Source organism: Balaenoptera physalus, assembly GCF_965194825.1.
Source record: "Balaenoptera physalus genome assembly, chromosome: 6".
NCBI classification, from domain to species: Eukaryota; Metazoa; Chordata; class Mammalia; order Artiodactyla; family Balaenopteridae; genus Balaenoptera; species Balaenoptera physalus.
Genome location: NC_138885.1, coordinates 138,492,797 through 138,505,166, shown reverse-complemented (window position 1 = coordinate 138,505,166; position 12,370 = coordinate 138,492,797). Strand labels below are relative to the sequence as shown.

The window sequence follows — 12,370 nt, the reverse complement described above, 5'->3', positions numbered from 1 at the left end:
TATGCTTAACTTACTGTGTTTGGGGTCTCCTTTTCGCAGGCTGCAAGTTCGCAGTTCCCGTTGTTTTTGGTGTCTGCCCCCAGTGGGTAAGGTTGGTTCAGTGGGTTGTGTAGGCTTCCTGGTGGAGGGGACTGGTGCCTGTGTTCTGGTGGATGAGGCTGGATCTTGGCTTTCTGGTGGGCAGGACCGCATCCGGTGGTGTGTTTTGGGGTGTATATTACCTTATTATGCTTTTAGGCAGCCTCTCTGCTAATGGGTGGGGTTGTGTTCCTGTCTTGCTAGTTGTTTGGCGTGGGGCGTCCGGCACTGCAGCTTGCTGGTCGTTGAGTGGAGCTGGGTCTTAGCGTTGAGATGGAGATCTCTGGGAGAGCTTTCGCTGTCTGATATTACGTGGAGCCAGGAGGTCTCTGGTGGACCAACGTCCTGAACTCGGCTCTCCCACCTCAGAGGCACACGCCTGACACCCGGCCAGAGCACCAAGACCCTGTCAGCCACACGGCTTTTGGGAGGTCTGAGGTCTTCTGCCAGCGTTCAGTAGGTGTTCTGCAGGAGTTGTTCCACATGTAGATGTATTTCTGATGTATTTGTGGGGAGGAAGGTGATCTCCACCTCTTACTCCTCTGCCATCTTGAAGGTCTCACCCCATCACTTTTTATCACTATGGTTTCTGTCTGTTTAGAAAGGCCTCTAGGCAAGTGTTGTAAAAGATTTACCTCAATTTTCTTCAGGTAACTTTTGTGATTATGTTTTTAACATTTAAATATTTGATCCATAGTGAATTAATCTGGCCAAAGAAGTGTTTTATTTTTGTTTCCAAAAGGCTGGCCTGTTTTCTTATTATTTACTCAACATGCCTGAATTCCACCACTTTAACAGGTCTCAGCACCACCTTTACCTCAGGGCACATTTCCATACTTCTGATCTATTTCCAGACCTGCATTTAATCAGCCTAACCTGCCTGTACCAAACTCTGGACGACCACCGTTCAACGTTTCCGTAACCAGTAAAGCCAGCCTCTTTTCGTTAGTCTGCTTTTTATAGAGCTTCCTGTGTTTCCCAATGCTTAGCCTTCAAGACAAATGGAATTACTTCAAGTTCTCGCTAAAACGAAGAACTCCGCGAACACACAGAACGCTGTGGGAACTGCGTGAGAGAGAACTATGACCCTCACCCTGAGCATCCTACCTAAAAAGCTTTGTGTCTATTCAAATTTTGAAAGCAGTTTTCAGTAGAGCTTTTTCTAGTTTCTTCCCCTATATAAGCCCTACGTATTTCTTACGTTTTTATTAACGATGGTGAATGAGTTTCTTTCATTATATTTTCATTGTCTATGTATGGGAAAACTGCTGATTTTTAAACATCTTACAAAAAAACCAGTCATGTTACTGAATTCTCACTATTTCCAACTTTTTCCACTAAATTGCTGTTGGGTATTAAATAATATATGTAAACCAATATACATACTTATGTATATATATGCATATTATCATGTGCAGATATATATATAACAGATTAGTTACATGTAGTATGCGCCTTTTCAAAAAAACAAGGAAAAAAAACTATATGAACTACAAATAATATTTTTAGGTATACACTAAACAGTAGACTCAAAAACAGAAAAAGTACTTTTCTACTCACCTCAGCTTCCTTTTCCAGCAAGATCTGGTCTTTATTCATGTCCTCATTTTCCACTTTTCTAAGAGGTGAAAGAAACTACAATTATAATATTACGACAAATATAGTTGGTCATTTCTGACAACAGATGCTCAAAGTTAAATTTCACTTTATATTTCTGAGAAATATATCTATTGAAAATTGCATAAATTTATCATTTTTCTGATTAACAACATGAATAAGAAAAGAAAATGATGAAAAATAGAATATGAAATGGAAAATTCAAGACCTCTTTCTTACTCTAAGCTGGGGGGTGGCACTTTCGACTTTACCCAAAAAACAGTAGGTATTACCTGAAGAATACTCTTCTAAGATAAGTTATGAATAAAGACTACAACAATCGTACTTAAAAAAGGAACAGGATGTGAGTGTCCAAGCGGAGAAGCCGGCGCAGGAGGCCCTCTGAGCCCTCGAAGACGCGGCTCCACACGGGCCCACTCCCCTGGTTCTACAACCTGGCTGTATTCCTCAGACTGGGATGTTCTTGCTGCCTCTAAATCCTTTCTTCACATCTGGTCCCCAAATTAGTAACACCATAAAGCAGACTCTAAAGTGTACCTCATACGTATGTACGAAGGACCTTGTGTTGAAACAGGAGCCAACACAAGTCTTTGGCCTTTCCATCTAGAGCTGTTCTTGATATGCAATGGTTAAAGATACCTTTTAACAGGCACAACAAAAAAACCCACCCAAAACAAAAACAAACCCCAACCCCACGATTTGATTAAATTAGCAACAAGTATCTCCCAATAGCTTCTGAGTAGGAAACCCAATGGTGATGCTTAGTGGTCAAGGCTGAGCTGGACACGCAGAGGAGAGGCGGACAGCATGACTCGAGGTGACACAATATGGACTGAGGGGACAGCATGACTTGGGGCAACCACCTGCCGCCTCTTTTGAGCCTCTCGGATCGGAAGTTTTCATAGTGAAGGTCCTGGGTCACCTCTTGGAGATCCTGCATGTGAGTGCTGAAAGAGAAAAGGATGCACCAGGGCTATGCCATTCGCATGGAAAAAACACCCAATCAAGGACACAGCACACACACCAGGAACTAAGACCCCAGATTACTTGGTAAACAGTACACAAAGTTGCTGGAATTTCGGGATAAGGGAATGAGGCTGTGGAAACATCTACAGAGGCACATCTCTTTGCTACCACGATAAACAACGCACAGACACACCCAGCTGGGCCACAGGGTCTCTGCCACAAGCACCACCCCTTGCGTGAGGTCACCACAGTGGACAGAGGGAGAGGTACAGAGGCTTTAGGAGATTGTTCAGGTAAACAATGTCTGAAACAGAGCACACTTTTCTAAAAGAACTTACGAAAAACAAGCAATTCAAACATTTGTGACTCAAGCTTAACGTGTATGTCACAAAGAGCCTATTAGAGTCACCTGTGGAGAAAACCATAAATCAAAGTACTAATCTTCTGGATGAGATAGAAACAGCACTTTGCATCTTCTAATCATCTTGGAAAACATTCATAGCTTCGGCCCAGCTTTTTCAGATACTTAAGCACTCAGCTCTGAGACAGGATCATGACAGGCAAGGGCCTGTCCCCGGAGGGCCTGGGTGCCCTTTCACACCTGACATGGTGACTGAATTACACCTGACATAACTTGAATGCCAACTTTAATGGTATTTTTAGTGATTTTAAATCACCAAAAATTCCGAAACCAAGTGAGACCTACGTGGCCTGTAGAGCAATTTTTAGTTCTTCAAAATTTATCTGGACCAGCCGTTCTTTGAACTCAGAATTCTGATGAAAGAGGGGTTAGATTTTAGCAACACTCTTTCTTTTAGCCTCTTTATTCAAGGGCAACAGCAATGCATGTTTGTTACTAAATGTACAATTTATTTTTAGAGGAAAAAAGTCTGTTTTTGTAGTCAGGTCCGTTCTAGCTGGTAAGAACCCACTGGAGAACCTCAAGGCTAACCGGGGCCACCTCGTGTGAGAGCCTGAGGCTGATGGGCAGTCTGCTGCATTTCAGCGGCGGTGGGAGAAGGCTCTCAGGGCCCCAGGCAGCGCAGCCGTCCATTTCCTCACCAGAGCAAGAGGTATCCTGTGTGTGGTGCAGCCACACCACAGGTGAGGTCTAGTCTACTTTTAGCATCAAAAAGGTCTTTGAGATTAGGAAGGAGAGTGTATTAAGCTACAGGCCCCAGGCGGAAGAGGCTAGTCTGCTACAGTCCCAGAGAGGTGAGGGCCTCTGCACCAAGCGGGGACAGCCCCGCGGCAGGAGCACGACGGAGCCGGCGTGGCTCGCAGGCCCCACGCACCCCCCCCCCGCTGAAAGCTCTGCCCCCCAAGCCAGCGGGAACGCCGGCGCGCCTCACATCAGCATCGTCCTCAGTTTCAGAAAGTCGTTGTGCTCTGGGTTCTCCACCTCCACGACGCCCCACGGGTAGAGGCGGCCTCTGACTTTCTTGCCTTTGGCTTCAATCAGCTGATTGGATCCAACCACAGAGAATGGGATACTGGCCTAGAAAGAGACACACGGGGTAGACTGGCTCCACACAGGGAACCCCAACGTGCACGGCAAACACAGGAACGCCAGCACAGAATGAGCACACTGCTGCCAACTACGAGGCCCCCCTGGAAAGCCAGCGGTACACGTCTTACTTGCAAGTGGCAGTTCTTTTCCACATGGGACAAACTGCATGAAATCAAACTAAACCTGCAGTAAGATTTCTAAGCCTCAGGTGACAGCTATGCCAGAATATCTTTAGAGCAAAACTACTACTGTGACCAAGTCTACCTGGCAGCCTCAGAGGCCAAGCCTTCTAAGACTGCGTGCTTTGCCAGCTCTTTCCATCTTAAATGCACTGACTACAGGAGACAGGAGTCTAAGACTGCGTGCTCTGCCGGCTCTTTCCATCTTAAATGCACGGACTACAGGAGACAGGAGTCTAAGACTGCGTGCTCTGCCGGCTCTTTCCATCTTAAATGCACGGACTACAGGAGACAGGAGTCTAAGACTGCGTGCTCTGCCGGCTCTTTCCATCTTAAATGCACGGACTACAGGAGACAGGAGTCTAAGACTGCGTGCTCTGCCGGCTCTTTCCATCTTAAATGCACGGACTACAGGAGACAGGAGTCTAAGACTGCGTGCTCTGCCGGCTCTTTCCATCTTAAATGCACTGACTACAGGAGACAGGAGTCTAAGACTGCGTGCTCTGCCGGCTCTTTCCATCTTAAATGCACGGACTACAGGAGACAGGAGTCTAAGACTGCGTGCTCTGCCGGCTCTTTCCATCTTAAATGCACGGACTACAGGAGACAGGAGTCTAAGACTGCGTGCTCTGCCGGCTCTTTCCATCTTAAATGCACGGACTACAGGAGACAGGAGTCTAAGACTGCGTGCTTTGCCGGCTCTTTCCATCTTAAATGCACGGACTACAGGAGACAGGAGTCTAAGACTGCGTGCTTTGCCGGCTCTTTCCATCTTAAATGCACTGACTACAGGAGACAGGAGTCTAAGACTGCGTGCTTTGCCGGCTCTTTCCATCTTAAATGCACGGACTACAGGAGACAGGAGTCTAAGACTGCGTGCTTTGCCGGCTCTTTCCATCTTAAATGCACTGACTACAGGAAACAGGAGTTCATTACGCCGTGTACTTGGAGACAGAGTTCCTACCTTGAGAAGTCTAGTCTGCTCTTTAAAATCTTCATCTTCATCTGACTCTGCATCAGGTAAGTGATAGATTTTGATGTTATGTTCTTCAATTTCATCCAGAATCTGAAAGAAAGACCAAGCCAGGAGCAACTGTAGCCAACTGCATACTATTTCAGTCAAGTCTAACGCATCATATTAGAAGTATGTCAGAGTTATCCAAATGTCAATAATCATCATATTGATTAAAATCATTTTCAAATGATTTTACAAACTGCTATAAAGGTATTCATGCTCGCACTCTGAGGGACCCGCTGTCCAGAATAACAACAACAATGTATCACCACCTTCACTGCACAAAGCAGCAGGCTAACGACAGTCACGGTACAGCAGGTAAAAGGAGACCACACCACAACCAGCCTCCGGAAGGAGTCCTGCAGGTAGAGAAGGGAGATGCGCCCAGAGGGAACATCTCCTCAAAGGCATGGAGGGGAGGACGCAAGGGTTGTGTCTTGGGAATCACGAGAAATCTAGGACGGCTGGAAGGTTAAGACATCTAGTTGGACAGGACAAAGAAACAACTGAGGTGGATAGTTCCCTGAATGTCACCAGGGGAGGGACCTAGGAGTCTGGATTTTATTCAATAGGAAAAAAGTGGTCAGCAGTGTAACCTCGCAGTCTGAACTATCAACCAAGTAGCAGAGTAGCCCAGAGGGAAAGGGAAACTGGGCTGCAGCTGAAGTAAGCAGGCATTCACCAGCCAGTCTACTAAGCAGCCAGCGCCCCCAAGCCCCCACTGTTGGTGCTCCATCAGATGCGAGGTCGGGGCTCTGCTTTTACTCTCACGCCAGAGTCTGGACCGCCAAGGGAAGGGAGAACACAAGCCAAGTCAGCAGGAAGCACCCCTACTTCAAACCTGCTCCCCAGTTTTTTCCTCCTTAATGTGACCTGAAGGGCCTTGCGTGGTCAAAGGTCTTGGACGAACCCACGGTCTGCACTACGTCCGGATTTAAGAAAAGGCCCTCCTCCCCGCACCCTCTCCCCCTTGCAAGCTGACCTTAGTCTGCTCCTAACTGCTCACTCCCCAGTGAGATGGAGAAGCTGAGCGGTGAGCATGAACCTGCTCTGCCTGCTCCCCACCCGGAGCAAGAAAGTGATGGATCAGAGAGAATCACCTCCTCACTGTGGGCGACTGCAAGAAGGACGGGACCATTCTCAGAGACAGGGAGGCGGGCAGGTGTTCTCAGACTGGGAGGGAGGAGCACGCCCACAGGTACAAGGAGGAAACCAGAGAAAGAGAGGGACTGCAGAGGCCCAAGACTTCAAGTCATTTCAGCCTTTGAAATCGGGCCCTAAGAATTCTGGACACAGGATCAGAGATGGGTATAAAGCCTCCTAACCCTGACACCTGCCCCTCCTACCTGTCCGACATTTAATGTAACATCCTATAAAAGGTGAAGTCCCCTTAAGTGTAAATTGCCAAAACACTTATTGTCAAGCATAAAAATGCCTAAGTTTTCAGGGACTCTTCCAAGGGCCTGAATATTTCCTAAAAAACTGGCAGACACTTGAGACAATAAAGGAAAAGGCTGACAAACAGGAGTCCATATAATTTTAAAACTCCGCTTATGGCAGAAGACATTAAGAGAAACATGAAATAACACAAAAGTCTAACTAGGTGAAATAATCTGCAACGTGACAGTCAATCTCTAAAAATATACAAGTATCTGTAAGTCAATAAAAATGCAATAAAGAGCAGCAAGGCTCTAAAACCCCCGAGAACACGGCAACGGGCTTCAAGCACCATGACAGATACTCAGACCAGCAACCAGGCGAGCACAAATTGCAGTGAGGTGCCGTCTCCCATCTCTCAGAAGGGACCCTACGAGCGACGGGAGCACATCCAGAGCCGCTCCAGGGCCGCAGGGCACCAGGCCCACACTCTGCCTTGGGGGCCGCCAACGGCTACAAGCTTGTTTCGAGAGAAATGCAGCCCTCTTGCAAAAATATAAATGCACACCAGTTCCCTTCTAAGAATTCGTCTGACTTACACAATTGTGAGACGACAGAGGCGCACCGACGCTGACAGCACGGACATCAGCGAGGCCGGCTCCGTGCCAGCCAGGGACTGTGAAACCCACCGCCAGACGCCCCGCCCCCCCGGCCCGCTCCGGCCCAGCCGCCCCGGCGAGCCCAGCACGCACCCTCTTCTTCAGGCGCTCCCGCTCCTTCAGCGTGAGCGTGTCAGCTTTCGCGATGACAGGCACAATGTTCACCTTGTTGTGTATCGCCTTCATAAACGCAACATCCAAGGGCTTAAGTCTAAAAGTCATGTTTAAGGGAAGAATAAGGAGATCACACTGAATTTTTTTCTCTCAAAATTACCCCAATTCTTATAATACAATATGCAGTTTGGAGGAAAGTTGGAAACCCACATAGTAAACACGAAATCTTAATCTACACACCAGGTTTCCATGGTAAATGCTTACTTACCCGTGTCCGAAGGGAGAAATAAAGTAAAAGCAACAGTGCACCCTGTTATCGATGATGTGCCGTCTGTTCAGACCACTCTCGTCATGCAGGTACCGTTCAAACTGCTCGTCGATGTAGGAGATGATTGTCTTAAAGCTGAGAGCAACACAGATACGAGCAATCACGGGATGCAAGAGGCAGCTGTCCCCAACGTCAAAGGCCAAACGAGCTGTTCTGTCTCCTGCCTCTCCAGCAGGTGTGATTTAATAATTCAACTGTAAGATGGGAACAGAAAACCGACTCCTAGGTTTGGCAAGACGGAGGCTTTTGGACACTGTGCCAAGAATCATTTCCTTAAGTGTTGAAGGTCAAAAGCCTGGATGGAATAGGTTACAGAGAGGCTGAGCTGACTGACTGAAGACAGTCAGTCGGGGCAGAGTGGGAGCGGAACACGGGTCAAGAACAGGGGAGCTAAGGGGTGCCTGCGGAAGGAAGGGAGAGACCCCCGGTGACGGAGAAAGACGCAAGAAAGCCCTCTCCTTCCTTCCTTCCTTCCCTCTTATTAGTACTGGAAAGTTGGTGCTTTATGTTTATGGGGGTTAGAACTAGGAGAGCTTGTACAAGGAAAGCATAGTCTCTGCAAGGTACAGGGGACAGACCGCTCTTACATCCCACTTCTGGATTTCTTTACTTGTGCAAATGGGGCCAACAAGCAGCCAGTTACAGGCACTAGCTCTTGAGCGAGTCTCTCAGAGGTTTCATCTTCTCGAGTACGGAAAAGAGAAAGGCTGTACTACCATGCCTTGTCCGCTGGCCATGCTCCAAATCAACGCGCTTTCTTTATACTAGCATTTGCTGCATGGTTGGCTTTGTGATATCAGATCTCACTAGAACGCTCTTACAGAAGAAAATGCTCCTTCCCTGTGAAATTCCTCATTTAAAATGCCGTAATTAAAATGACTTAAATTGTCTCATTGTTTTACTATACACAGCTACCCCAAACCCAGCAATCAGTCACCAACATTACAGACTGAAATACGCGGAAACAAGTGTGAGCAGGCACACGGCCTCGTCACCGGCGGGGCTCTGGGGCACGCACCAATCCCTGCAGTTGATGGCGTCCCCGTAGCCTGGCGTGTCCACCACGGTCAGCCGCAGCTTGACCCCTCGCTCTTCAATCTCAACAGTTGAAGCCTCAATTTGGACAGTTCTTTCAATTTTCTCTAAAAAAAAAAAAAAGAAGCAAACTTAATAAGAGAACGTACCTTAAAATAGAACCAGTTTGCAAAAATGAGAAATTACCTGTTAGTTACTTTATTATTAAACAAATGACTCAGAAGTTCACTATCTCTCTTTAAGGACAGTTCTCAGAAGGTAACATGAGGACTGTGTAAAAATGACCCAGGGTCAGCACGGGAAACATCGCAGCTAAGATTAAAGGGCTGCTTGGGAGTTGAAAATTATAATTTCTGATTCCTGGGGCAAAAAGAACAATTAATGAATCCATTTAAAAACTGTCCAAGGGCTGCAGTCGTGTTGTGGTGGCCCAAGTCCCAGACTGATGTATGCACAGTTCATTCACTCAACAGCCTCACAAAGCCCAGTGTCCAGTGCTGGACGCTCACACCTAGGGGAAGAGGTCAGACGACACCTGTGCCCAGAAATCTTCTGTGTATGCCAGTTTTTTCATGAGAACACTGATCCTCCCATCAAACATACAACATAGGCAGGAACTATTGCACTTTGTAGACAAAGAAGACAAGCTTGGAGAAGATGGACCATGGTACATGGTCAGAGTGTGTATAATCGAGATCCAAGGACGTCAGGTGTAGCACACCTTTCCCTACCTGACTGACGTTCTCCTTCTGTCTACAGCCAAACAAAAACAAACAAAACACAAAGCTAAGGCACAAAATACTAATTATGCACTCTGTAGCAGCTTTCATGTAGTGCAGTGTGGAAACTTCTGTACCTGCAGCTCCAGGTATGACTCTTTCTGGGTAGAGGTCAGTCAGGAAGAGGCTGTTTATGAGAGTTGATTTTCCGAGACCCGATTCACCTTGAAACAAAAAGGAAATTGATGTCGTGACGTTATATGTGTGACACAGTCAAATCTGTTGAGTGTTTACGTGAGGCCCGGCCCTGGACTAAGTGCCTCACAAACATCCATCTCTGCATCCCACGTGACGACCGTGAAAATGGCACAACCCTCCCGGTCCCACTGATGGTGGAATAGGGGCTCCAAGGTCAGTAGCCTGTGCGCTCAGTGCTGTCCAGAGCAAGGCCTCAACTGGAATCCAGGTCTGTGACGCTCCAGAATCCGTTAAGATCATTAACACAATGTGACCTTTTCCCAAATATGTGGAATGGACTTGAGGTGGGTTTTTATTTTTTGAGAAAAGGAATGCACAGTAGGTTTTCAGGTATGGGCTCCGCTAACCCTTAAACTCATCACGTTTCAGAGAACTGAACACACACAACACCGTCAACACCACCCAGCTTCCCAAGCTGTGGGATCAGGGCACGGAGGATGGATGGACAGCTAACCCTTGCACACAACCGGTCCGCCACCTCCCCGGTGACAGCAAGGCAGGAGCAGGCCCCCTGCCCTCTTCCTGTTTCACTCACAGCCCCGCATCCCACCGCTGGCAACCACCGCACGTCAGGCAACTTCCTGCTCACTCTGCTGAGTGTAACGCGACCAATTCAGGCAGCGCATAGCCACTCAAGCATTTAACGAGTTAAAAATTCCACTTAAACCACTGTGTATCACGTATTCTGAATATTTGAAGTTTAACTTCAAAGAAGATGCAAAATACCAAAAATTAAAATTTCTATTCCAAGGAAGCATGAACAGATTCCAACACTTTACTGGAAGTCATCATCTAAGGCTTAAGTTTGCACGTATTGGTCCAACTGTCCCCTGGGCACCTTGGTGTGACCCCCCCCTCTGCTAAGTGCCTGCACAGCCTGTGGAAGGAGCGTACATCTGATTTAAAAATTACCTCTGGGAAAATCAAGAACAGAAGATTGAATCTGAAATTTGTAGACATACACAATTAGGACTGCACTTTAACTAGACTGCAATTTTCATAGATGAAAAGGAACATTAAACGGACAAAAACAGAATTACATTTTGAACATGTCCAAATATGAGAGCAAGAATATGACTAAATACACACTATCCCAGCAAGCTGTCCTTTTAATAGCGTGTCCAGAAACGCCCTCTTACACGTTCACTACGTTTGCAGGGGACGTTACCAGGATGTGCCAAGTCCTCTCCCCGAGTGCCGGGCACAGGTGTAGGTGCGGGGACCCAGCGGACAACAGGACGGGTGAGTCCCTGCTCCCACGGAGCCTGGCAGTCCAGCAGGGGAAGATGACAGGCAAAGCCACTGTCACCGACTGAATGGTGAGAGCTGTAACTAATACAGCTGAAAAGGGACCAAGGCCAGAAGACAGCTGAGCAAACGTGTCTGAGTGGAGATGGCTGATTCTAAATTATGAATCTTAATTTTAAAGGTATAAGTGATTATTTCACTTGGAATAGCTTTTGGGTAACATCTACAAATAATTTGCTTATTAACTCAGAACATGATGCCACCCTTGGGCTGAATCTCTGAGCACACCTAGCTTTGCTCTGTTCTAATACTTTCACTAGTATCTCTATCCCAGCTGGGAGTGTCCCAAATAGGTAGGTGCCTTTAGATGGGGGAAACAAGACACGAATGAAGGTGTGGACCAGTATAAATCCATCACCATCCAAAAATTCTAACACAAAACAAACAGCACGCCCTCTCCGCTGTGTCTGGCAGCTTTGGCTCAGCATACAATTAATTAGCTTCTGAGGTTGGTCCGTGCTCCTGCCCCTATTGGTAGCCTGTTTCTCTGCACTGCCGAGCCATGTTCTGTCGTGTGGATACAACACAACCTGCTGCTGGACAGACACCTGAGCTATGTCCAGAAAACTGGCTTCGAGCATTCACACACAGTCTGTGACGTGCTATCACTTCTCTTGGGTAAACACCTAGGAGGGGACCGCTGAGTCACAGGGTGCGCGTGTAACTGTGAAGAAAGGGCACACTTTGCCTTCTCACCAGCTGCTCCACTGCTAACACTTGCACTGCCTGCCTGTAGCACTTCAGCCAGTCTGGAGGGTATGCAGGGCTACCTCATGGTGGTGTTCATGTGTGTTTCCCTGATGACTGAAGAGGACGTCATTGTGTGTTTACCACCCATCTGTTTACCTCCCGTGAAATGTCTCTTCAAATCTTTTGACCCTTTTTGTAATTGGGTCATTTGTCTTCTAACTAAGCCTGTGAAAATTTTTATATTCTAGATGTAAGTCCTGTGTCGCATAAACTACGATATGAATACTTGCTCAGTTTATGGCCTATCTTCTTACTGGTGCCTTTTGAAGAAGGCAAATCTTGAGTGAAGCACAACGTATTATTTTCTTCCGTGACTAGTGCTCTTCGTGTCCTAAGCAATCTGCGTGCTCCGAAGTCACAAACGTTTTTAAAGCAATTTTCTCCTGGACTTTTTATAGCTTCCCAACTACGTCAACAATCCATTCTGAGTTCACGGCTGATGTTCAGTGTGAAGGAG

The 12,370-nt window shown here is 47.0% G+C and overlaps 1 protein-coding gene across 4 annotated transcripts in view; it reads right to left on the bottom strand.

The window, feature by feature from the left end:
- SEPTIN2 (septin 2) overlaps positions 1-12,370 on the bottom strand; it is a 33,465-nt gene that overhangs the window by 6,763 nt on the left and 14,332 nt on the right. For all 4 annotated transcript variants that reach the window (XM_082466505.1, XM_082466506.1, XM_082466508.1 and 1 more), the window contains exons 4-11: positions 9,735-9,821; positions 8,862-8,985; positions 7,784-7,918; positions 7,495-7,612; positions 5,315-5,416; positions 4,014-4,159; positions 2,559-2,642; positions 1,639-1,696 (exon numbers count right to left, since the gene is read on the bottom strand). In XM_082466505.1, the coding sequence (XP_082322631.1) occupies positions 1,639-1,696; positions 2,559-2,642; positions 4,014-4,159; positions 5,315-5,416; positions 7,495-7,612; positions 7,784-7,918; positions 8,862-8,985; positions 9,735-9,821 (854 nt within the window). The remainder of the gene's footprint in view (positions 1-1,638; positions 1,697-2,558; positions 2,643-4,013; positions 4,160-5,314; positions 5,417-7,494; positions 7,613-7,783; positions 7,919-8,861; positions 8,986-9,734; positions 9,822-12,370) is intronic.